A 24,181-nucleotide genomic window follows, 5' to 3' on the forward strand; every position below is an offset into this window, starting at 1 on the left:
TCTCTAGGCGTACAAGCGATAGTCGTATTTTCTCGAATTCCAATCGGGCTCAGTGCACAAGCGACATTCGAAGTGGGTCCGAGTTTTCTAGATTAGTCTACTCTCGGATGCAGTTCGCAGTCATTGTATTTTGACAATATTTCGCATTATCTTTTGTTGTTGGTGACGTGACGATCATAATTATTCCTTGACGTTCTATTTTAAATTATTAATTATTCGTTAATTGTTACCGATTCTGTTTCTTTTTATGAATTTCATCGCTTTAAATGGTGATATAATTTGGTGATAAACGACACGCCTATTCATAACAATTGCAGTGTTACTAGAAGCTTTAAACAGCAAAGAAGTAAAGTACGAATGTGAGGCATTGCAATTGCGCAAATGAAGTCCCATATACATATAGTTTCACTAACATCTTTACTCTAAAAAACAGGAACGCAATAATGCTTACATTACTGCTTGGCGGCAGAAATAGGTGAGGTGGCAGTACTTTCCTTTACGAACTCTTTAACAAGGAGAAATCGGTTGAAATCTAATTCACAGAGAGATGCCGCTGTTCATATCCTTAGTCTAGCGATCATGGGGAAGGTATAAAGCACTCACGACAATGGGAATTCATACCTTTATCTTCATATCAGTTCCGACTTTTGAAACAAAAAAAAACAATTGGAACTCGTTTGACCCTTCAAAAATATGCAAATTTAAAATATCGCAAAATACCTTCACAAAGGTCCTAATCATGTCACCTTTTTTAATATTTTTTTTAAAACAATTGTTGAACCGGTTCGGGTATTTTTTTGTCCACTCGTAGCAGCGAAGGGGTTAATTCTTTGTTTTCTATGGGAATGAGAGCTAAAGATAAAGGACTAGTTGTCTATGATTAAAATTTTGCTTGTCCTTTTCAATTTAATTTTTTTATAGTGTGAGAAATTTGATACTTCAAAATGTTTATTCTAACGGCTTGTTTAAGTTGTAAAAGGTGTGCCTAAAACCATAATTTAAAAAAAATTGTTAATTTATTGTGGATTTTGATAGAATAAGTGTGCATTTGACTTCTTTTTTTATATAATATTAAGTGACGAGACGAATAAGTCGTGCGCCTGATGGTAAGCTACACGCCTATCCATAACAGTTGCAGTGCCACTCAGAGCTTTAAATCGCAAAGATCTGAGAGGCACTGCCACTGCGCCCGTAACCCTGAGACATAAATTGACAAGTCCCATGTGCCTGTAATTTCACCGGCACCCTTACCCTTCAAAACCGGAACACAGTAATGCTGACATTACTGACGGGCGGCAGAAATAGGTAAGGTGGCAGTACTACCCTGGATGCAGTATTTCCAACGAGCTCTACTGCTACTAAATATTACCTATTTACGTTCGCCTTGAAAAGGTCCAAGTTATAGCGTTCAGGGAATATGTTTATTGCATAGTCGTTTGTCATATAATGCTCTGGCCACACAGAGGCGGCCGCGAAAGCGGAATTTTTGTAATGTACGAGTTAATATGAACTCTGTCACACTGAATGTGGAACCGTGACGCTTCTTGGAACAAATGATTTATTAGATAATAAGTTACAATGTACAGGTAAGGTGCAACTAGAAACTAAAATTAGTATTAATGCGGAGGGTGAACTCACCGAATTGTGAAGTGTGTGGGATTCCTGGGGATGTACATCATGTGCTCTTCTGGTCTCCGTACATTTACTGTTGGGTGGTTTCAATCTGTTTTGTCGGAACCATCATGTAGTGCCGCGAAGATTTTGTATACATATTTGGTTAGGTAGTATGTTGATGTATCTGTCTGGATTTTATTAAGTGTTTGCTTGAGGTATTGTTTTTCTAATGGGGCTGACATGTTCAATAGCGATCAAAGCTCCTAAATAAATATAGAATAATAAAAAAAATTATATGAATAAAATTGGATCCCCGCGACAAAGTACCCAGGATGCTGACAGCATTCCCTATTTTTATAACTATGCTAATCCATTGGGCATGGTAGCTGCCGGCTCTTGGGTTTCCTAGACAGTCTATTAATTTTTTGGATAAAATTTTGTACAGATGAAGGGGACTTCAAGGTTCAAAGATTTCGACTCCAAAGGCTGTAAATAGGTAGTTGGAGCCGAAGTCCTGGTACTTATTATTCTTGCGAAAATTTGAAATATCTCTATTACTCATAAAATGTACGTTATCAAGTCGTCTCACAACAAGGCACAGATTTCTTTTAAGAAGCGGCCCAATCATCGTTAATCAATTCAACATAGTTAAATATTTCTTTTAAATGTATTTAATTTTGATTAATTTAGTATCCAAACTTACTAGGAAAGAGACTCGAACGCCCTTATGGAAGAGCGCAGGTCATAATAATAATTCTGGATCGGAACAATGCGTCGGCCGCGATGACCCTTTAGTTTTAGGGGCCGTGCTACAGTGGATACAATGATTAACGAAATATTATTTGTTTTCGATCACTAAGACATTGTAAAATTTTATCTTTTTTATTATTAATGGCTGTCTAAAATTTTTTCATCCAGGCATTGTCTAAATAAGCTTGCTCCATCTTTACACAGGATTATTTTTAAAATACGGACAACCTCGCTGGACTTTATTGACATCATAAACAAAAACTTTTGCTAAATTACTTTTAATAATTCATCGTATTTTACTTTCATACAATAATAAACAGATTTAAGTAGATCGCTTTAAACGGTAATAACTCTGTGCAAGAAAGGAAGTTTTAGTAGCAGTAGAGCTCCTTGTGAAAGAGTTCATCCGAAAAAGTACTGCCACCTTACTTATTTCTACCACCAAGCAGTAATGAGCATTACTTCGTTTCGGTCGGGAGCGGTACGGGTGTTAGTGAAATTACAGGCACATGGGATTTGTCAACTTCTGTCTTAGGGTGACGGCACTGTGGCAGTGCCCCTAAGAACTTTGCAATTTAAAGCTCTGAGTGGCACTGCAAATGTTGTTCAAAACTTGTTCATCCCGTCACCTGGCATTATAAAAAAAAACTAACACAGGAAACCAGAATAGAGCCAATTAAAGACAAAAAATAATAATAAAATTGTTTATAGAACTTCTTATTGTACAAAGGAATAAGTAAAGATTAATTATGCGAATCGTTGTAATAGAACACATATACCTGACCTAGGAGAAACATGTATTTTAGGTAAAAAATACTAATTAAACGGGTAGATATTAAATTATAAACACATTGACATTGGTATACAGATAATTTCGCACACGCTCAACATAACATTATATTGTAAATGTTAGTTGTAAAGACTGAAATACAGATGTAATGTTGTTGAATATTTTTAAAGTAACCCTTAACGTAAACACAGAATAATACCTGTAATTAAACGAACAACTTACGCACGTTGTCCGTTTTACCCCTTCGAATGAAATGCGACCACTGCGGCGCAGGCGCAACAGCTGCATTGTTAGTTTTATATTAACTTGTTATATAACATCCGCTGTGCCGTATCGATTATTACTTAGTATTGTTACATATATATATTGGTATACTTATGTAAGTTACAGATGATCAATTGAACTTACTGTGTTATAATATTTAATCGACTTTGAAAAGAAGGAGGTTCTCAATTCGACTGTATCTTTTTTGTGAATGTTACGCGTTTATTCCGACATTTGTGAACCGATTTCGAAGAAACTTTTTTTGTTGGAAAGAGGGAACATCAGAAGTGTTCCTATTCAAATTTGAAGAAAATGTTTCATCACTAAGTGCGACCCATTTTCCGATTAATGATATTAATAAAACTAATAATATAATAATAATAACGCACACACTCAACATAGCCCCGCACTAGGGAAACCCTGTGTCGCGGGTGCCATGGACACATACATGGACAAACACAAATTACACCCAAACTCACGAGAGAAATAAATGTAGGCCATACAAATATTTCTCCTGGCCCGGGAATCGAACCTAGGACCTCTGCGTGGCAGTCCGGCATGGTAGCCGTTCGGCCACAGAGGCAGTTTAAGGCAGAAAACTGGGCAAATAGATATAATTCCACAAACTTTTAATTTTTAATTGTACAAATAATTATAAGTGAACTCAGCTTCCAGAAACAACGTAAATGTAGATTAATTTGAAATCAAAAACAATAAATTAATAAAAAAATGTAATATGAACAAAAACCATATATAGAATAGAATAGAATAGAATACAATAGAATCGTTTATTTCATGTTATCAATGTCACAATATTACAATTGGAAATACAATGTCAAGGGATAACTATGATCGTCAGTAACAAAATAATAATAATAATAATGAATATAAAATAAAGTAGTATAACTACTGCTTGTCGAATAAAATAAAATTAAAATTGTTTCAAAAATACAAGTGAACAAGGGTCTAGGGTATTGAAAAGTCCAGGAAAGTACTGCCACCTTACCTATTTCTGCCGCCAAGCAGTATTGTCAGTATTACTGCATTTTAGTTTTAAAAGGTTGGTAAGTGCTCGTGAATTGAAGAATTGCAGTGCCACTCAGAGCTTTAAGCCGCAAAGATCTGAGGGGCACTGCCACTGCGTCCGACACCCTGAGACATAAGTCGACAAGTCCCACGAGCCTGCTAATTCACCAGCACCCTTACCCTTCAAAACTGGAACACAGTAATGCTAACATTACAGCTTGGCGACAGAAATAGGTAAGGTGGTAGTACTTCCCTGTGCGAACTCTTTCACAAGGAGCTCTACTGCTACTATGAACAGGCGTGTCGCTTACCACCAGGCGTACGACTTGTTAGTCTCGCCGCCGCTACTATCTCAGACGAGTTGCATAATTTGTTGTAATAATAATAGAGAAAGTATTTATATGCACGATCCTCGGAAAACGTGTGACATTGGGCCAGCGTGGCGGACTATGCCCTAAACCCGTGCCCAGCTGCGGGACGTATAAATAGGTTGATGATGATGACGATGATAATGACTCGCTTTCCTTTTTCATGGTGCCAATAGATGCTGTTTCTGAAAAGAACTGCATGAAAGACAAAAAATAAGTTTTCTAAATAACATAAACGCAAGTTAACGTTAAAGACATTTGAAAGTTAGTACGAAATATTTAAAATGTCAACTTGAGTTCATGGCGTGGGGCGTTATTCTTATAAATAAATCTTCTACCTTAAGCGGTTTATTTCGTAACTTACCTCGTAACTTAACTAATATATCTACTCGTAACTATACGTGCGTGTAGTGACGACCTAATTTACAAGAGTAGTTGTGTGAAGGTACTTAAAAAAGGGGCTCAATTGTGAAAATACTTTTACTAACAATATTATCTCTACGTAATTTTAGTAGCCGTAGTGCTCCCTGTGAAAGAGTTCGTCGAGGGAAATATTGACACCTTACCTGTTTTTACCAAAAAGCAGTAACGTAAGCATTACTGCGTTTAAGTTTTGAAGGGCAAGGGGTGTTGGTGAAATCACAAGCACATGGGACTTGTCAACTTATGTTCCAGGGTGAAGGGCGCACTGACACTAACCGTTGCGATTTAAAGCTCTGAGTGGCAGTGCAACTGTTATGGATAAGCGTGTCGTTTACCACCAGGCGCACGACTTGTTCGTCCCGTCACTTGCCCTCATAAAAAAAGAAAAAGTTAATTCTGTTTTTTTTTAACTTCAGTATCATCTTTTGATATTCTGAAGTATACTTTCTTCTTCTTCCCTTTCCATCTCACCCTTCGTTTGCGTTTCTGTTGTCTTTATCTCGTCGCGTAAAACGCGCGACTGCATCAATGCAAACGCGCGACTGCATGTACAATCTCTTATATCTTATTTAATAATTATGTACAAGAAACCTGTATAGGTTTATGCGCATTATTTTGTTTTATTAATTGTAAATTTAAAGGTGAAATTATTAAATAAATTACAGAAAATAAATTCCTTAATTTAAAACGTGTATCGCGTTTGCGTCGCTACAGCATCTCATTTGCATCGTTGCTTAAAATCGCATGGTTTTAGAGTTTTTTTTATTGCTTTGTTTGATACGCAATACATATGAGTACAATAGACAAAAGGCGAACACAAACATTTCAAATGGGTCTATGCCTCAGCTATAGAGAATTATGAAGTATATATTGCCCTTCGTAATATTTTGCCATAACCAGTAATCGTTGAGAATAATAAATATTTTCTAATATAATACAATTACCTGATTAAAAACGAAAAGAATAAAAACACAATAAAAACACATAAGGCTCAAAATATAAGAGATCTTCACCCCGGATGTGATTATTTTGTTTTGTCGCCTATTGTCGTTATTTTTGTGAAGACAAACACGTCAGTCCACCATTATGCTTAAAATATCGAGTCTTTCCATGGCACATGTAGCACGAGTCATATGATTTCGACCGAATCACTAAATCTGACCGCACGTATTGGTATATAATTCAATCATAATGTAATTTTCCTTTTACTCTATAGAATTACTTTGACGACCTCAGTGGTCCAGTTGCACTGTGCACGCTGGATGAGGAGGTACCAGGTTCGATTCCCGAAAGAACAAATTCGGAAAATAACTTTGTTTAATAAATTGGTTCTACTTTGGGTGTCCTTCAGTAATGCTGACATTTGCTGTCATGTGGTAAAAGCACTTTCGACGTAAGGTTACAAGTGACTTTATTTTTTACCCAATTTTATATACATATTTTTTTCATTTTACTTTTTTCATATTTTTTCCGCTTTTGTGTGATTTTGCACGCGAAAATTTATTTAAATTTTTGTAGTAATCAATTTAATACCTATGAATTTTGAATATGTATTCATGTACAATTTCCACGACCATTTTCTTTTTTCTAACTAAAGGTTATAACTACGTAAATATTTTTAACTTAGACACGAACCCATGGCGCAAATATTAACAACCTTCTCACATATGAACAGAAACACTAGAATAAAATTATAAAATCATAACACAGTTTTATAACACAATTAAAAAACACTACATATCTCTATTAAATACTTTTAAATACAGCATGGGCAACTTGTACAGTTATCTTATTTAACTTAGAAACAAACCCTCGCTTAAAGGTTCTTAAATAAGCAGAGTTAACTCACCCCTTGGTTCATCTTTGCACGTTGAGATATGAACCTTAGATTGTAAATTGAGTTTATTTTAACGTCTTTAATATTTTTTTACATAGTTACTTACATAAGGATATTTATAATGATCAACCGTTGTCAATAGTCCATTAGTCCACTTTTGGTCATGTCATCATGGTTACCATCAAAACTCAACCGAAAAGCTTTAAGTAAATTTCAAAAAGAATTTTAGATATTTAACTTGTAGTATGTATCATAAACAATATATTTAACAACTGGATCTATAACAAACTTACGAAGCAGTAGAGTACCTTGTGAGAGAGTTCGTCCAGGGTAGTAAATGCCACCTTGCCTATTTCTGCCGCCAAGCAGTAATGTCAACATTACTGTGTTCCGGTTTTGAAGGGTAAGTAAGAGTGCTGGTGAAATTACAGGCACATGGGACTTATCAATTTATGTCTCAGGGTGACGGGTGCAGAGGTAGTCCAACTCAGATTTTTGCAATTTAATTTTTTGTTGGAAAGAGGTACCTCAGTATTTGTCTCAAAGTGCGAGAATTTCCGGTCACCGATTTCATTAATACTTTTTGAATAGGTGTAGTTCTACGAACTTTTGAAGTCGGTTTTTTTAAAGTTCTAATTCTGTGTGCGTGCTGCAGATTTTTGTTTTTTTTTTTTTTGCCGTAGCGCCATCTGTGAGAAAATATTAATTAATTCATTCAATCAGATCGACTAGTGAATGGTTTAAAAAATGCCTATTTACCTTTTGGATGGCCCTAAATTGTTCAGACACGCAGGTAGTAGGTAGAGAATCTCATTCGTACAGTATGCATTAGGATGGAGGAAGCAAAACGTTCCTGCGAATACCACATGACATAATCAACAAGACGAGCCATTACAAAAAAAGATTCTTACAGCGAATTCATACAAATGGTTCCCCCTTCCATACAACATGATTGTTGATTGTTCACACACCGTGAAACACCTCAAGCCCCGCCTGTCATTATTACTAGCTTACTTAGGTATTTAAGCGGGGACCTAAGTAGCAATAATTACCTTTAGGCATAGTATTATCATTCTATAATTGTTAGCTGTAGAATTTGTTTTAATTTATTTTTGAAATTAATTCGAGATGTAATTCTTTTTTTCAATCGTCTGTGATTAAAAGTTTAATTTCAATCATGTTGACATAGTACAGTAATTTGCTTTAGAATTTGAAAATAGAATTTAAAAAAAAATTGTTTCCCGTCAAACTGCTAGAGTATGCAGAGAAAGAAAATTATGCATTAATAAATGAAACTATTTTTCCGGATTTAAATCGCGTATATTTGTTTTTTCAAACAAACCAAAAAAAAGGTTTCAAAAAAAGGTTTGTTTGAAAATACAAATATACGCGATTTAAATCCGGAAAAATAGTTTCATTTCCTATGTGTAACAATCGCGAAAACCTAAGAACTCGTTATGCATTAATAATTAATTTAATTTTGTATTACTTATTAGTAAATTATAATTAATAACAATAACATCGTTATTAGAAGTTAAATTAAAAAAAACTGAAATAGATTCTGTAATGTCAGAAAATTCTAACCATCTACGCCATCTATGAGAGGGTAGCGAAACGAAACATTTCTTGAGATTCACTCTGAAGGGTTGAAATGAAAACCTTCTTGTATCGAGATAAGAACCTTCCGTTTTATTTTAAAACTGAAGAATACGTTTTCAATTTGTTTTCTTGAATGCAGAGTACCTGTAAATAGATAGACTTTAGTGATGAGATATGCCTATGTAGTTTAAAAAGATGAGTTAAAAAAAACGTTTCTTAGGCCTGCCCAATAGGAGCACAGTACGAAGACATAAAAAGTGGAATAAGTCCATTTCCCAAGTTTAGGTAAACCAGGAAAAATGCGAGTGTTAACCCTCGTTGGCTAAAACCCCATAGGCTAAGCTCCGCCTGAGCAAAAAATAAAAGTACAATAGTAAAAGAGGCGTAGCGAAAAGAAATCCTCGAAAAATTCACACGAGATAAACATATACGATTCATACGAGTGCGAGCGAGAAAGATGCCATTAAGAAAAAATCACAAAGAAGCCCATTCTTTTCCATTTCCTCCCTCACTAATAACGGCTTAGAAAAAATCCGGTGGGCTAACCGTCTCGTTCTAACACGCAAGGGTGGGACTCGAACAGGGTCGGGCGAGCGAGAGGGGCGACGTGTCCTTCGCGCCCTTTTAATAAATAGTTCTTATTTCGGCCGCGGTCCGAGCGGTCCGTCATGTGATTTTGGGAAATCGCGCTCATGTCCAGCGCGGGGGGCGCGGGCGCGGGGCGTGCGGCACACGCCGGCAGCCGCTCGCCGCCGCGCCGTCTTTTCCTTGACCGGACGCATTTTTCCGCGGAAAAAACGCGGGGCGCGTGCGCCCGGCGACGGTGGGGATGTTCTTAGCGACGTCTAAGGCGGCGGGGGCGGCGCCGCGTCTTGCTAGTTGGAGCGGCGTCTTCGGCCGGCGCGCGCGTCCGCCCCACCCCGCAAGAAACCGTCGCGACGCTCAAGTTTTCCACCAAGAAGTTAGTCGTCGCCCGCCCGCGTCTCAAGAAGGTCCGCTTCCCTTTTCCCGGGGGGTGACTTTGAAATTTTCCGCGAAACCCCAAAATTAATTTCGGAAAATTCTCGCGTAACTTTCGAATTTCGCGCGCGCTTTTGGACAGTTTCGGGACTGAAGCCGGGGTCAACTTCTGTTTGCAGATTCGCGGTATCGACGAAGACATCGGAATTAGGGAAAGTGCAATAGAAGAGTTTAGAGAAGATAATTTAAAAAACGCGAGAGATCGCATGAGTTCGTTGTGACGATACGCTCGAAGCTGGAATTAATGTTGAAATACTTCAATGAGAATATATCCCTAGCGCTGCAGGAGAGGTATAGGGACCTCCATGAATACCGGAAGACGGAGGTAGAGGAGGGGTCACCGAGGGAGGCGAAAGTTCCGAAAATAGCGGAGGAAGGCGAGCCAGTTGGCGGCGGCGAGGGCGCGTACGAGGCGGGCGCCGCGCCGCCGTTCCCTCGGCTGCTAGACCCTCCTAAAGAAGAAGACAACTTCGTGACAAACTGGCTGCAGAACTCGTTTAAGATGACTGCAGCCGAAGGGAACAATGAGGCCTCTTCTGGCAGCGCTTTGGATTTACGCGCGGCGCCGTTGTCGCTGCACATCCCTGCCTTGCAGCAGGCAGCCGCCGCAGAGGCGCAGCGGTTTAAGATGCAGGACTTCTGGAACCGCAGCCGACCGACCTCTCCGGCTCAGGAACCTCTGCCAGAGGCCCACGGACAGCCGGGTCCAGCGCCTCCAACTCCGCAGCCTCCTGCAACACCAGATCATAACAAAATGATTGCTGAAAAACTCGTCAATGAAATACAGGTGAGTGAAAACTTTAAAAAAATACATTTTCCAGATCTTTTCTTATGGTAATTTTAAAATTTAGTGCTGTCTAAAATTTAAAAAAAAAAGTGGAAAATTCACATTGAGTTTTGCGATTTATTACTGTAAAACTATATATGCTAAACGTTAACATTAATTTAAAATAAGTAACATATAAAAGACAAATACGAGGTGTTTAAAAAAGTGATAAAAGAAATAAAGAGATAAAAGACATACTTATTAAACGGTGCGTTTATAAATAGAGAGCTTTTGGTAATAGTTTGGGAGCCGACGGCAGGATAGTTTTCATTTACAAATTTAAGAAATGTAACGCGCAGTGTCAATTTCAATTCCTTTACAAATATAGACAAGCAAAAACTGTTAAAATATGACATTTCAAAATAACAAAGTACTTTTTTAAAATGTTTCGATTTAGATGGATACCTGTAAAATTGTTATTTTTTTTAATTCACTGCACTATAGACCAATAACACAAGCCAAAAGAAAAGAAAATAGAATTCAAAAAATAATAATTTAAAAACTGATTTCTAAATTTGAATTTTCGAATCGTGAGCGTGTGTCCTTTACCAAGTGTGTTGATCAACTGACCTCAAGAAATTACAAGAGTCTCAAAAACTCGTTTCAACTTTGATCCCTTCCTTAAAAAAGATAAAAAAAGCCTTGGCAACATATTGTGTGCCTTTTGTTAATCCAAGAAAGGGTTAAAGACCTTGCGTCAAACTTATTATTAAATCGTTTTTGTCCTTATGTCGCATCCGGTTTTACAAAGGATATGTAAATTACAATAATCTGTGATAATTCTATTATTCGAACATTAGCTTGTGATCAACATGTCCGCGGCTTTCGATTTCACTTCTTTTTATTTTTTTATTGACACCGACAAATGTTTGTTTTGAGCCATATGGCTTTAAAATTATTCTGTTGACGTCTCGGTGAACCGATATTTTTCTTAATATTTGATTTCCGTTGTAATTTAAAATTTTGTTAAATCCGAACGGATTTAGTGCCTGGCCGCAAAGTTTCTATTGGGTTTTTAAAATGGGGTAGCTCTATTCTTTAACTCAAATTTTAAAAACAAAAGAGGCACGAATATTACTTTTTAAATTAGTTTCGGATTCGCTCACCTCTTGCATTTGTCTATTCCCACGGCATGGGATTAGGGTGTTGTGATTTTGTTTTTTTTTTGTTTTTTGTCGCATTTTGTTTCGCGAAGGGGTGTTGACAGTTATTTGTTACTGTGAATCTGTTCTCATTTCATTTATTTTTTGTTTTAAAGAATTGTTTGAATAACGAACCGGTTTTGATATCCTGTTCGTGTTGCGTATTCATTCTGTTTTTTTCCCGTAAATAGAAATTTAACGGTTCAACGCTGAAGTGTTGCGCTGTTGTGGTTACTTTTTTTTAACAACGGTTAATTAAAATTTGATTTATTAATATTTTTATTTGACAGACTCTTGTAGATTCGAGGGTTTGAAATAAAAATAATATATTTCAGAATTAAACACACATCCCTAACAAAATAAATTCGAGCTGGCATGATGCCGCGGAAAAACAATATTATTTCGAAAAACTTAAGAAGTGTTTCTCTAAAATTTTGGCACAAGGATCTGATATCGCTGTCTCTTTCTTTCACGCCGCCGTCTCTGTACATCGGAATGGGACAGCAACAACAGCAGTCTCCTTCAGCTGATTCTACAATGAGCGAACGATCGCTAGTACCATTTGCGCTGGTAAATTTACTATCATCACTCAATAATATCGATGTAAATAATTTTTAATAACATCTAAATGTCGTCTTGTGGGTTGTTTTTCGTTTGTAACCTTAAAACTTTTTTAACATTTTAATTTATGTGTGAAGTGCGCCTTAACACCTTTTATGTTGCAATTTTTAAACTAATTTTCCGTAACGGTTTTGTTCTAATTTTGAATATTAAAAAAATAACATTCGCAATTGCATGTGCACGTGAGTGTTGTGTAGAACAATATTATGTTTCTGAAAAAAGGTAAGTTCTGTTTTTGATTTTGCATTAAAACATTCCGGAATCATAGTGCTGTACCCATATGTCACTGTATGAATTTTTATCGTGCTTTTAAATAAAATAGTAAGATAAAAGTTTTTACATCGAATTCGTATTTGCGTTATCGTTATAGTTATTTTTTACTTATTTCTGTTATTGGACTTATAGGCTTGAAAATGCTCAATATGATTTTATTTGCTGCGTTGTTGCTTTGTAACGTTCTCGTCTATTTTCTTTCTCCTTTAATTCTTGTTTTACATTATGAATGGTAATTACTTATCGTTATTAGTCTTAATATCACCTCAATGTTCCAAAATATATTTTCAAATTCTTTAAATGCTATAGAATTAGTCACATTTTAACCTATTTACGTAAACAGTTTAATTTCACAATGTTCATCTAAGTAAAGTTTTTTTTTCAATATCTAATAAAACGTAATTGTTTGCACGCAGCCACAGCAGCAATCGCCATCGGGCGAGGCCCCAATGGGCGACCGGAACGCAATGCTGCCCTTCGCTTTGGTAAATTTCCTGAATAACCTGAATATCGATGTAATTATTTTTTTCTTTCTTTCGTCTTTCACTTCACTAGTCTTTATGGAAACTAATCGATAGGCACGATTCTAGTTTTTATTATCATATTAGAATTTAAATTTAGAATTTTATGCATCTTACTGTTTTTTTCTAATGACACAGATTATCTTCCAAATTCAAATTAATAAAAGTTTACGAAATTTTTAAACGATAATATTTTTTATGACTGAATTCTTGAACAATGTGCAATTCTGACAATCTCCTATGTATATCCTAATTCAATGTCCAATGACGGAAACGGCATTAAAATAGATCGAGTCGTTATGTTCAACTGATTTTACGACTCGTGCACCAATGGGCTCTTTGAGGCAATAGTTTTTATTTCTTATTAATAAATTTTCTTTAAAAGTCGCATGTGAAATTATTTGTAATGATTTTTGACTCGACTATGACCTAATGTTTTAGATGTCAAAATTAACCTGTTTTTTAATGTACTAACTATTCGTTAAGGTTTTGTCACATTGTGATCTGTGTCTAATTTTTTTAACACACATTAACTTTACCACCAATCGGGTTACATGTTGTTAAGGAAATATCATAGTTTTCATAGCAGTACCAGTAGAAATGAGAGCTTTGAGAAGTATGGCTGGAGTGACTCTTGTAAATAAATTACGGAACAGTGTGATAAGCGAACGTTGCGGCATGGAAGACGATGTAGTGACAAAGATAGAGAAAGGGATGCTTAGACTGTCCGGACCTGTAGAGAGAATGAATGAAAGAAGATTGACAAGGCGAGTGTGAGCGGGCAAATCGGTAAGGGCCGACCAAGACGAATTTACCATGACCATATTGAGGCCATCCTAAAGAAGGACCAGATCAAAAACCTTAACCGACGAGCGTGTATGAAAGCACGGATGCGTGTAGATGAGGCGAAAGATGTGTGTCAGGACCGTAGCAAATGGGAGACTGTTGTCTCTACCTAACCCGATGGGAAAAAGCGTAAAGTATATGTATGTATGTATCATAGTTTTTAACCGACTTCGAAAAGGACATTATACGACATTAAAACCTCTTTATTATTTAGTATACACTTACATATCAAATAGGTTAATTTAGGTATAGAGATAGGGAGTACTTTGTATATTATTATTCTCAATGTATAACTTTAAGCATAGTCGTTATATTTTTGCTTTCAAATAACTTACTCCCTCTCATTAGTACTGACTGAAAACCAGCGCCTCTGGAAACTTTGGCATATGCTGAGTCAGCGCTGTTTTACTGCAATGACAATCATGTTATGTTTTTTCTTCAAGTTTTTTTTAAAGGGTATCTCAGTTGTGGTCTCATTCAAATTTGAAGAAAATATTTCACCTTTAAGGATGGCAAAGTAGGGGATGACCGATTTCAACAAAACTTGGCAAATAGATGTAACGAACACAGCGAAAGCGGTTAAGCAAACTTTTGAGGTCTGTTTTTTTATAAAAAAGTTATAATTATATTGTTCAGAGAAAATAATGTGTATAACATTTTTACCTTTTTTACAAATAGATCTGGCAGTGTAGTATACACTGAGGTCCCGGTTTCGATTCCCGGTAGGACCAATTTAGAAAACCAACTTTTCTAAATTAAGAGGTGCTATTAACTCTATGTGTATTAGTTGAAGTTAGTCAATGGTTTATTATATTTGTCTGTATATATATAGACTATTACTTTGTAGGCGGAAAGAGGTACTAAATATTCTTAAAGATAGAAGACAAAGAAAAATTCCTCCGATCTGACTGGCTTCGAACCAGCTTCTGTTGCCATGCCGGGGCCACCGTTCTTAACCAACCGAGTTCTAAACAGAATCAGCACATTTTATGTGTTATGTATATGTTAAAGACCTTTGTATTGACTTTAAAGTTGTAAACCGCATTATTCGTTCATTCTTCCGTTCAATTTATTTTGCGGTGGAAGGGAATGGAAGCGCACGCCCGAGAATGCCGCAGAAGATTTAGGCTCGTATCTAATTTGTACGTTATACAATTAACCATAAAGTTCATCATGCTATGAACAATTTCGTTACAAAAATTCTTTTTTTTATAACATTAAATGACGGGACGAACAAGTCGTGCTCCTGATGGTAAGCTACACGCCTGTCCATAACAGTTACAGTGACACTCAGAGCTTTAAAATAGCAAAGATCTGAGGGGCACTGCCACTGCTCCCGTCACCCTGAGACATAAGTAGACAAGTCCCATGTGCCTGTAATTTCACCAGCACCCTTACCCTTCGAAAACCGGAACACAGTAATGCTGACATTACTGCTTGACGGCAGAAATAGGTAAGGTGGTAGTACTTCCCTGAACGAACGCTTTCACAAAGAGCTCTTCTGCTATTAAAATTCGCTTCCATTTTGTTCCGCCGCAATATAAATTGAGCCTTACAGTACCTATATACAGAGTTGTTTGTAAAATACTAACAATCTAGCAGGATATATATTGTTAAACAACAACTTCTATACCATTTTTTTGACAAAACATAGTAAATTTGCTATAATTATTAAACAAAGATTTCGAAGGATTCGAACCAACGTCTCCTAGCAAACCGTGCTAGACGCTATGCAACGCTACGACAAAAAAAGTCGTTAAAAACCAAAAACAATCGGCCGGATCGAAGATATAAACACATAGCAAATTTACCAAAAATAAATTTTTAATTTTTTATTGTACTATCTAACACATTTTAGATCTGTGTTTGGTAGTAAGTTATTTAGCAACACTTCCCACGTACATGTGATTTTGCTGTGCTATGATTCATAAAAATAATTTTGGTGGTGTGTACTTTGTTTTGCTATCGCACAGAGGCATGGCTGTTAAGTGCGATCTATTTAAATGTTTTTTTTTTGTATGACAGCAAAATCTGATAAATTACTAAAAGTCATGGAACAAAAGTTACCTATTTATGATGTTAGTAATTTAGTAATGTGAGGTTATTAGTATCAATATTTACGAATCAACCTGTATATGTATTTTATCTTGGCGTTTATTAACTTTGAAGCAACATTATTATTATTACAACATTAACCAACACGCTTTAGCACTGTGCGTTCGTAATCAACGCCTGTCTTATATGGAGTTTATTTAAATGCTTGATGCTTAAAGCGGGAAGACCAAACTACTGTTTAGTATGGACGCAGTGCTAAAGCGTGCTGACTAATGGGCTCCAACCTTTAATAACAATATTTTGTTGCTTCATTCTTCGACGACAAAGAACAATGATATCTTTCTTATTGTCTACGAAGGGCTTGTAACCCATTCTCCGACTAGTGTCACTACCTAATTTCCGTGGGATTTTTTTATTATTTAAGTATTCGATATTTTTATCGTGCAATATTATTTAATATTCGAGTGTTGTATCGTGAAATATTATTTGATAACTACACGATAATATACTTGATTATATAAATAATAAAAATTGCCACGAAATTAGGTAGTGAATACTAGTCCGAGAATGACCCGTAATCGATTTGTTTATTGTATATATATGTATGTGTGTGTGTGTATATATATATATATATATATATATATACAGGAACACCTAGGTGGTCTAGCAGTTAGCACGGTTGGCACTAGATGAGGAAGCTCCCGGTTCGATTCCCGGAAGGACCAATTTGGAAATTGATTTCTGTAAATTAGTACTGTACTGGATGTTCTGAGCGCTTATAGGGTATCCTAGATTGAGACTAGGTATTAGGTGTGATGGTCTTGTACATTGTTTATTATTTGAAATAACATTGCCACGTAATATATATTTCCATAAAGACTAGAACATTTTCTTTCTACAGTGAGCTTCATGATACCATAAAACATAGTAGTGTCTATACGAAAATATTATGTAAATATTGGAAATAAAGGTCACTGCTCTAACCACTCTACACTTCTATACATTTCTATGTTAACAATTTCTGTTGTTAAAAATTATTTATACCTTACTAACGTTCTTTTTTATTTTTTTTGTAAAACACGCATACAATTTTAATTACGAATAGATGACGTATCATCTCTCTCCTAACTACCGTAACAAACTGGAAATTAAACAATTTTTTCGGTCTTAATTTTTTTTCTTAATACGTGTCAGACAGATATCTTGACTCTACCCGATATTAAATGGAAAGTGGAGTCCAAACGTGAAGGAACCTAGTGCAGTGCTGATACAATCACTGTTCTAGCCACTTCCACCCTGTATGCCTACAAGATGCCTCTTCACATGTCGTTTAAAATAAGGTATCATTTTTAGCTCTTTACATGGTCACCGATGACTGACAAAAATTGTTTCATTTTCATTGTGTATCAATCAAACTTATACTTCGTTTTTTTTTACAAAAAATGTAAACAAAGAAGTGGTGATCGTAATCCTTTTCTTAGGCAACAAATTACAGTAAAGAAAAATATGGTGACAATTTTACGACTATTACAAATGACACGATAAAAACGTTTGCAACCTCTGTTTCTTTAAGTATTGTATAGTCTTTGAAATGGATTAAGTATGTAAAAATAACGTAAAGGGAGCAAATATGTTTGAGAATTTTGATTTACTCTATTTATTAAATTGTTTAGTTTACAAAATTACTGAATGAAATGGCGCATGATAAAAATCCCAAATTTTTTTTCTGTCTAATGCTTTATTATCGTATACACTATAATGCTTGTTACTGTGGTGAAAGCATTTGCCAATAGATGTACTCCAAATGGTAGCAAAAAAAAAACGAAGTATAAAAACTCGATACGTCGTAACAAGCTTTGTACAAAATCCTCTGAGCATACATACATATTCTGACAAAGAGTTACGAGGTAGTAGATGTTAGCGTTTGAAAGCTGCGTAAGATAATACGACTTACTTAGTTACGACACAAACGTGAGATACGGCAGTTAGGGAGTAGCGGGTTATATTGACTGTACTTGTTAATATTCGAGTGTGTTTTACAAAAAAGAATTACTAAAGGAATCTGGAAAGTAATTTTGTAATTCGTTTACAGCAACAAGCGAGATCCGGGCAGAGCATCAGCGAGCGAACGCTGGAGGAGTGCTGGTCGACACTGCAGCGAGTGAGTTGGCACCTGTTTCAATGCGTATTGTTATCTTCCAAGGGTAGGGGACATGTGGCGGTCGATACGTTCGATGATCTATTTTTAAATTTTTCGTTTTAATATTTTTTTATTCGCTTTCAAAAATAATAAACTAAATTTGGAATAAAATTTTCAAACTTGATATTGTTGAATATAATTTTTTAAACCTTTCGTAGCTTTAGAAGATTGGCGTTTTTGTTAGTTGTTAAACTGTTTGTAAATTGAAGACGTTTTAATGTAGCGGCCAAAACAGTTCCTCTAACAAACTGGGGTATTGGTTTAATACCAATTACTCTTATTTTATTATATTATAAGGTGAGTTTTAACAGTTCTATCTAACCTAGCGTTTATTTTTTACATTCTCATTACAAAACGACTAGCGTAATTTATTTTTAAAGAGATATTATCTAATACCTAGCAGCGGGTGGCAAAGGAAGCGCTTCTACAGTCAGATAGGGTCTTTTTACTCGACAGGAACTATAAAATAGCGATCTATAGCATTCATTACAATGTTTTTTCGCATAGAATAAAAACGAAGTCTACGATAAAAACGCCTTGGGCGTGTTAACAATTTATTTAATCGAGATTTTGTTCTTTTTTTTAAATTCGAAAAGCATCTGCGTAAAAGGTGGTGTATGGTGCATTACTCAGGAAGTATTGTAAGTACTGTATTTGCGGAACATCTGCATTTCGTAAGGTCTTCTTTTTAAAAAAAATTGAACACCGAATGATCCGTTGCGCGGAAACAAAAACAACGTGGCTGGAAGGATATTGACTTCGATCGATTACTTTTTTTAAATATTGATGATTCAACGTAAAAGATACTTGACAAATGAAATCAATATTATAATGTATCTGCGTAATAAAGAATATCACATCTAAAGATGTACGTATGTTGTTTTAAAAGCGATTTTTTAAAACCGATATTAGTCAATTTACTAAATTTGTATTAAACTGTTTAAAATTGCTATAAAAAACATATTTTCATAAAAATCAATCAATATTACTGTATTTATTAATAAAACAGGTACAAAGAAAACCAGCTTTGATTTGAACGTACACCGGCTTCACTTTCAAGGCAAAAAAAGGAAAAAAAAGAAAAATGCGAACAATAAATAAATTTACCAATGTTATTTATTTATAATTAAATTCGTACTGTTTATAATGTTAAAGTATAAAAAAAAACGTGAGTGGGTACCAGTGTTAATATTTATATAATGTCAATATTAATTGACGTGCATTACAATAAAAAAATGACCATGTTTTTTCAGACATAAATCGCGATTTGTATTTTAAACAAATCAACGTTACGGATTCTTTGCAAGTTCTATGGTAGGTTACACGAGTGACATAGTGTAACAATCGCGATAACTTAAAAACTCTTTAAAAATTATAAAAAACAATCAATACAGAGAAAAATGGCGACTTTTGTAGTTACCGACTGTTTTTACACGAATTACATTTTTTTTAAGTAACTTATGTTTTAAGTTTCTTAATTATTTGCTACCTTTTGCAGCTGATGGCTCTGAATGCTCAATAAATAAATAAAACTAAATAACCAGCTTCAGAGTATGCTATAAAGTAAGTAAAACTTTCTCGTTTTGTGTATCTAAAACGTTACAAAATACCTAACCACAAATTAAGTTACCCCAAAACGTAGAGAACAAAAGTAACATGCAAAACGTACAGGTTGATAAAAAACAAGTTCACCCGTATTATACAGGACGTACCAAAAGTACACTCGACAAAATAAAACTGAACGTTGTGAGCGAGTCAGTACTTGATCTTTTGAGGTTGAATTGAACAGGGAATGTTTAGAGTTGACTTTCGTACTATTTATTTTGACAAATAAGTTCATTTATACATACACAGGTACATACATACATACCATCACGCCTGTTTCCCACCGGGGTAGGCAGAGATCATTGACCTCCACCAGTCTCTTCTTAAATGCCCGTTTATTTTTGGCATTTTTAACCCGGCCTTTTTAAGGACATTCCTAATCCATTTGAGATTTGTACGCCGAGGTGTACCTCTCCATCCATATTCACTCTATGAATTTATGCCGTCAATCTACCAACATTCATTCTTTTCACATGAAGCATCCCCCTCTATCCCGGTCACTATATCATCTTTAATACCATAACGCTCTCTTACGTTCGGCGTTCTGTCTTTAAGATTAATACAGATGGTATATACTTGGTATAGATATATATATATCTTCATTTATATATTTTTTAGTTTCAGTTCGTAATCTAAAATGTCGAATATTGGAACAGTTTTTTTATAAATAAAAAATCCTCGCCTACAGAGATCTCTATTTGAGAATAGTAGTATCTCTCGCTTTAAGTCGATCTCGCGCAAGTAGCGTCCTGTCGTGCTAGCCTTACTGAACGCTATAACTTGGGCCTTTTCAAGGCGAGAGTAAATAGGCATCATTTATGTGCATGCTCTATTCTGGACCTTATTGTCACTTTCCATCAAGTGGGATGTAAGTCTAAGGCACAATAATTTTTTATAAAAAAAATGACGATTGTAAGTTTGTCATACAAGTAGGGTAGTAAAAATACGGTAGTTATTACCTACAACGTCAAATAACTTAGTCTCATTGTCTACTCTATGCAGTCTTAGCACATTTTATTTTCGACGTTCTTGATACGCTATGTCGAAAAAAATCTACATTTGCATGTCGATCCGCAATGAATTTATCGTTATTGCCAAAAGATTTATTACACGGACGCTTTGCGAAAAAATCCAAAGAAAATGACCGCGTTCCAAATTTAAAATTCAAATCACATTGTTTTTTCGTTCGAAATTGAGACGATTTTGACGTCCGCTCTTTTGCGACATGTGTTTTTTCTTTTTTTTTGTGACAAAAGAGCTGACTTGGCTTTTTGTTTGAAGATACTAAATCAATGTGTTCTGTTACTTTTTTGCATGCATGTCGGTCTCTGTTATAAATATTGTTTAAAAAATGTTTTTTGTAAGGACTGAAAGTGTCGGCGGGTGCTTTATAGTCGCCGCTTTTTTTACATTTAAATTCATGATCGTTTTTAAGTTTTTTTAATAGCGTGTCTGGCTGAAAATACATTACGAGAAAAAGTTCCTTTGCAAAATGAACTCTTTACGGATGAAAGTGTTTTAAATGAGGTGGCGTTTTTTTAAACGTTATAATTCAAATGCACAGAATATTACGCAAGATAAGTAAGATATTTCAAGCGGATACCGTGGGTTCGAATCCGGTCTCGCGCCTCTGACTTTTCGAAATTTAGAAACCAGCACGTCGAAGAAGGTTCATAAACCTCGAAAATGTGTGAAATCCTCGCCTGATTGGAGAACCGTGTCCGGCGGTGGAACGTATAAATGGGTTGATGATGTACACATAGCTGATAAAAAAACGACTCATTTAAAGTATAATTTCATTCATGAATATCATAAAAGGCACAAATCCTGTGCCTTGATAATAATGATTGTTTGCCTTATATCCATTGTAAACATATTAGTTTGAATTAAGCTTATTGCATTAAGCTTATCGTACTTGCTCACTTTCTTTTTAATCAATTGTAGACTCAAAGAAAAATACTTTTAAAAAGTTATAAATTAAAAGAAACGAATGAGCCAAACGAAATTGTTTTTTTTTTTCCAACTGCGACATCTTGTTACAAGTAGACGGTGGCGGGGGGAGTACGGTAATTATGAAAAGTGTCCAAGGGGGTGGAAAAGGGGAAGAAAAAACGTGGTTTAATGACCAAACGGCTTTTAAACTTAATAGGTTTTGAAAGATTGTCTCGATAGTCTTAGGTTTTTTATTTTTTAAGCTTTTACGGTGTCTGTTTTAATTTTTAAGCGATTAAGTTTTTCCTCCTGTGGTTTTTCGACGTTTTAAATTTATTCTTTATGGTTTTATGTGAATGCTTTTTTTATAAAATTAACTGTACTGAAAAATGTTGTTGATTTTATCACAATGGCCACAACCAAGTTTGGTTGTGAATTGAAACATGACTTAACTGCCTCCGTGGCCGAATGGTTACTATGCTGGACTGCCACCCAGAGGTACCGGGTCCGATTCCTGGGCCAGGAGGAATATTTGTTTGGTCTACATTTATGTCTCTCTTTTAAGTTTGGGTGTAATTTATGGTTGTCTATGTGTGTGCCCATGGCACTCGTGATACAGAGTTGCCCTAATGCGGGGCTATGAATATGTGCACGTGTGTGCACATTATGATTTAATTTAATTAAAATAGTTGCTGCAAAAATTGTGATTTATTTAAATTATGAATTTGAGCGCTATATGAATGATGTACGATACAATATTTATCAAAAAAAATTTTTACTAAAAGTGTGACTCTTGCAATGTCCATAGAATCTTGTTCCATTGCCGTATAGGCGATATTGGAACAAAAGCTTGATGCCGACTGTATATATGAGATAATTATATACGTATCTGTGTAGTGAATAACATACGCATTCATAGTATAAAACTACAATGGCATCTGATTGCGTAATTAAAAAAAAAAGTTTTAAAATAAACACGTTTTAACCGACTTTAAAAAAGGAGGAGGTTCTCAATTCGACTGCATTTCTTTTGTGTGTATGTCACGCGATTACGCAGACATTTATGAACTGATTTTAAAAAAAGGGTATCTCAGTAGTGGTCCAATTTTTTTTTTTTTATAATATCAAGTGACGGGACGAACAAGTCGTGCGCCTGATGGTACGCTACACGCCTGTCCCATAACAGTTGCAGTGCCATCAGAGCTTTAAATCGCAAAGATCTGAGGGGCACTGCCACTGCGCCCGTCATCCTGAGACATAAGTTGACAAGTCCAATATAGCCGGTGTTTATACCGGCTATATTGGATAAATCAAGCCGGCGGTTTCTCATTTGCCAGCGTAATTTCTAGATACTAGTTTCAAGATCATGTCCTCTGAATCTCATCGAGTTTGAATTGTTAATATCCAAAACGTTTAAATACTCATAAAACAAAAAAAGGTAAACAAAAAATGTATAAATTATCATTACGAACGAATAACTCGTTGTACAAGGGTTGTACCCTGGAAGGAAAGAAAAACAGGGACAAGATAGCGTCCCGCTTAATTTTATTTCATTTTTAAATATTACTTTTAACATTGCTCCTGGTAGGGTTGCCAAGCTATTACTATTCATAGGGCTGGTATTTTTTTTAGTACGATTTTTATTTTGAAAGTTTGTCAAGCAGACAATAAAATGTTACGTCATATTCCACAAGGCATATAATAATTGATAAGTAAGTTTATAATCTGTGAACTGGCGTGTTGCTTTTTCTTGTCGTCGTTTGATAACATAAAAAAGGAAATGTGTTTAAAGATTTTGGCAAGGTAATGTAGAGACTTTCTTTAAGATCTAATAATTTGATGCTATGGAGGTGATGCTTGGAGAAATAACAATAGGGACGACATATATTCTTTTTTGTCACCAAATTCTAATCATCATTGTCATTCAGGGCTATAACTAAAAGTATGTAATTTAATTTAAGTAAATTTCTAAAAACACGCGCAGGTGTACTAAAAAAGAAAATTTTTTACGAGCTCTAAGAAACTTTTCTAATAATGTCTCGGTGTACCCGTCACCAGTAATTGCGGTATAAATTCACAAGTTCACCCCCAAAAAGAGTTAAAAAAGGGTTATAAAAGGTGTTATACCTTCGAAAGTCAAATAAGCCTTTTAGCGACGTATTGTTGTACAATTCTGCAAATTACAAGTATTAAAAATTGAACAGAAAAAGTAAGATTATTGCATTTTTATTATTGTATTATTGATTTAATTCACTTAATCAATATTATTATTATAATGAATAACTCATGTTATTCAACTAGTTCATAATTAAGTAGAACAAGATAAGTAAACATAAATAGTTTTAACCGATTTCAAGAAAGGAGACCTACACAATTCGACTGTATTTATTTTATATTGTATATGTTACGCGATTTTTTGTTTGTAGGAAAGAGGGTGCTTCAGTATTGGTTCCATTTCAATTAGAAGAA

At 35.3% G+C, this 24,181-nt stretch overlaps 1 protein-coding gene across 18 annotated transcripts in view; it reads left to right on the plus strand.

The window, feature by feature from the left end:
• LOC113228147 (zinc finger protein 628-like) overlaps positions 1 to 24,181 on the plus strand; it is a 170,146-nt gene that overhangs the window by 50,672 nt on the left and 95,293 nt on the right. Inside the window, exons 2-5 of one of the 18 annotated variants that reach the window (XM_026461338.1) lie at positions 9,811 to 10,478; positions 12,164 to 12,262; positions 12,970 to 13,068; positions 18,068 to 18,160. In XM_026461338.1, the coding sequence (XP_026317123.1) occupies positions 9,936 to 10,478; positions 12,164 to 12,262; positions 12,970 to 13,068; positions 18,068 to 18,160 (834 nt within the window). In that variant the 5' untranslated portion in view covers positions 9,811 to 9,935. Of the gene's footprint in view, positions 1 to 8,919; positions 10,479 to 12,163; positions 12,263 to 12,969; positions 13,069 to 18,067; positions 18,161 to 24,181 lie in introns of those variants that run through there. The other 17 variants (XM_026461342.1, XM_026461345.1, XM_026461339.1 and 14 more) reach the window with 17 other exon arrangements.

The sequence above is a fragment of the Hyposmocoma kahamanoa genome, unplaced genomic scaffold (assembly GCF_003589595.1).
Source record: "Hyposmocoma kahamanoa isolate Upper Pololo Valley unplaced genomic scaffold, ASM358959v1 224, whole genome shotgun sequence".
In the NCBI taxonomy this organism is placed as follows: domain Eukaryota; kingdom Metazoa; phylum Arthropoda; class Insecta; order Lepidoptera; family Cosmopterigidae; genus Hyposmocoma; species Hyposmocoma kahamanoa.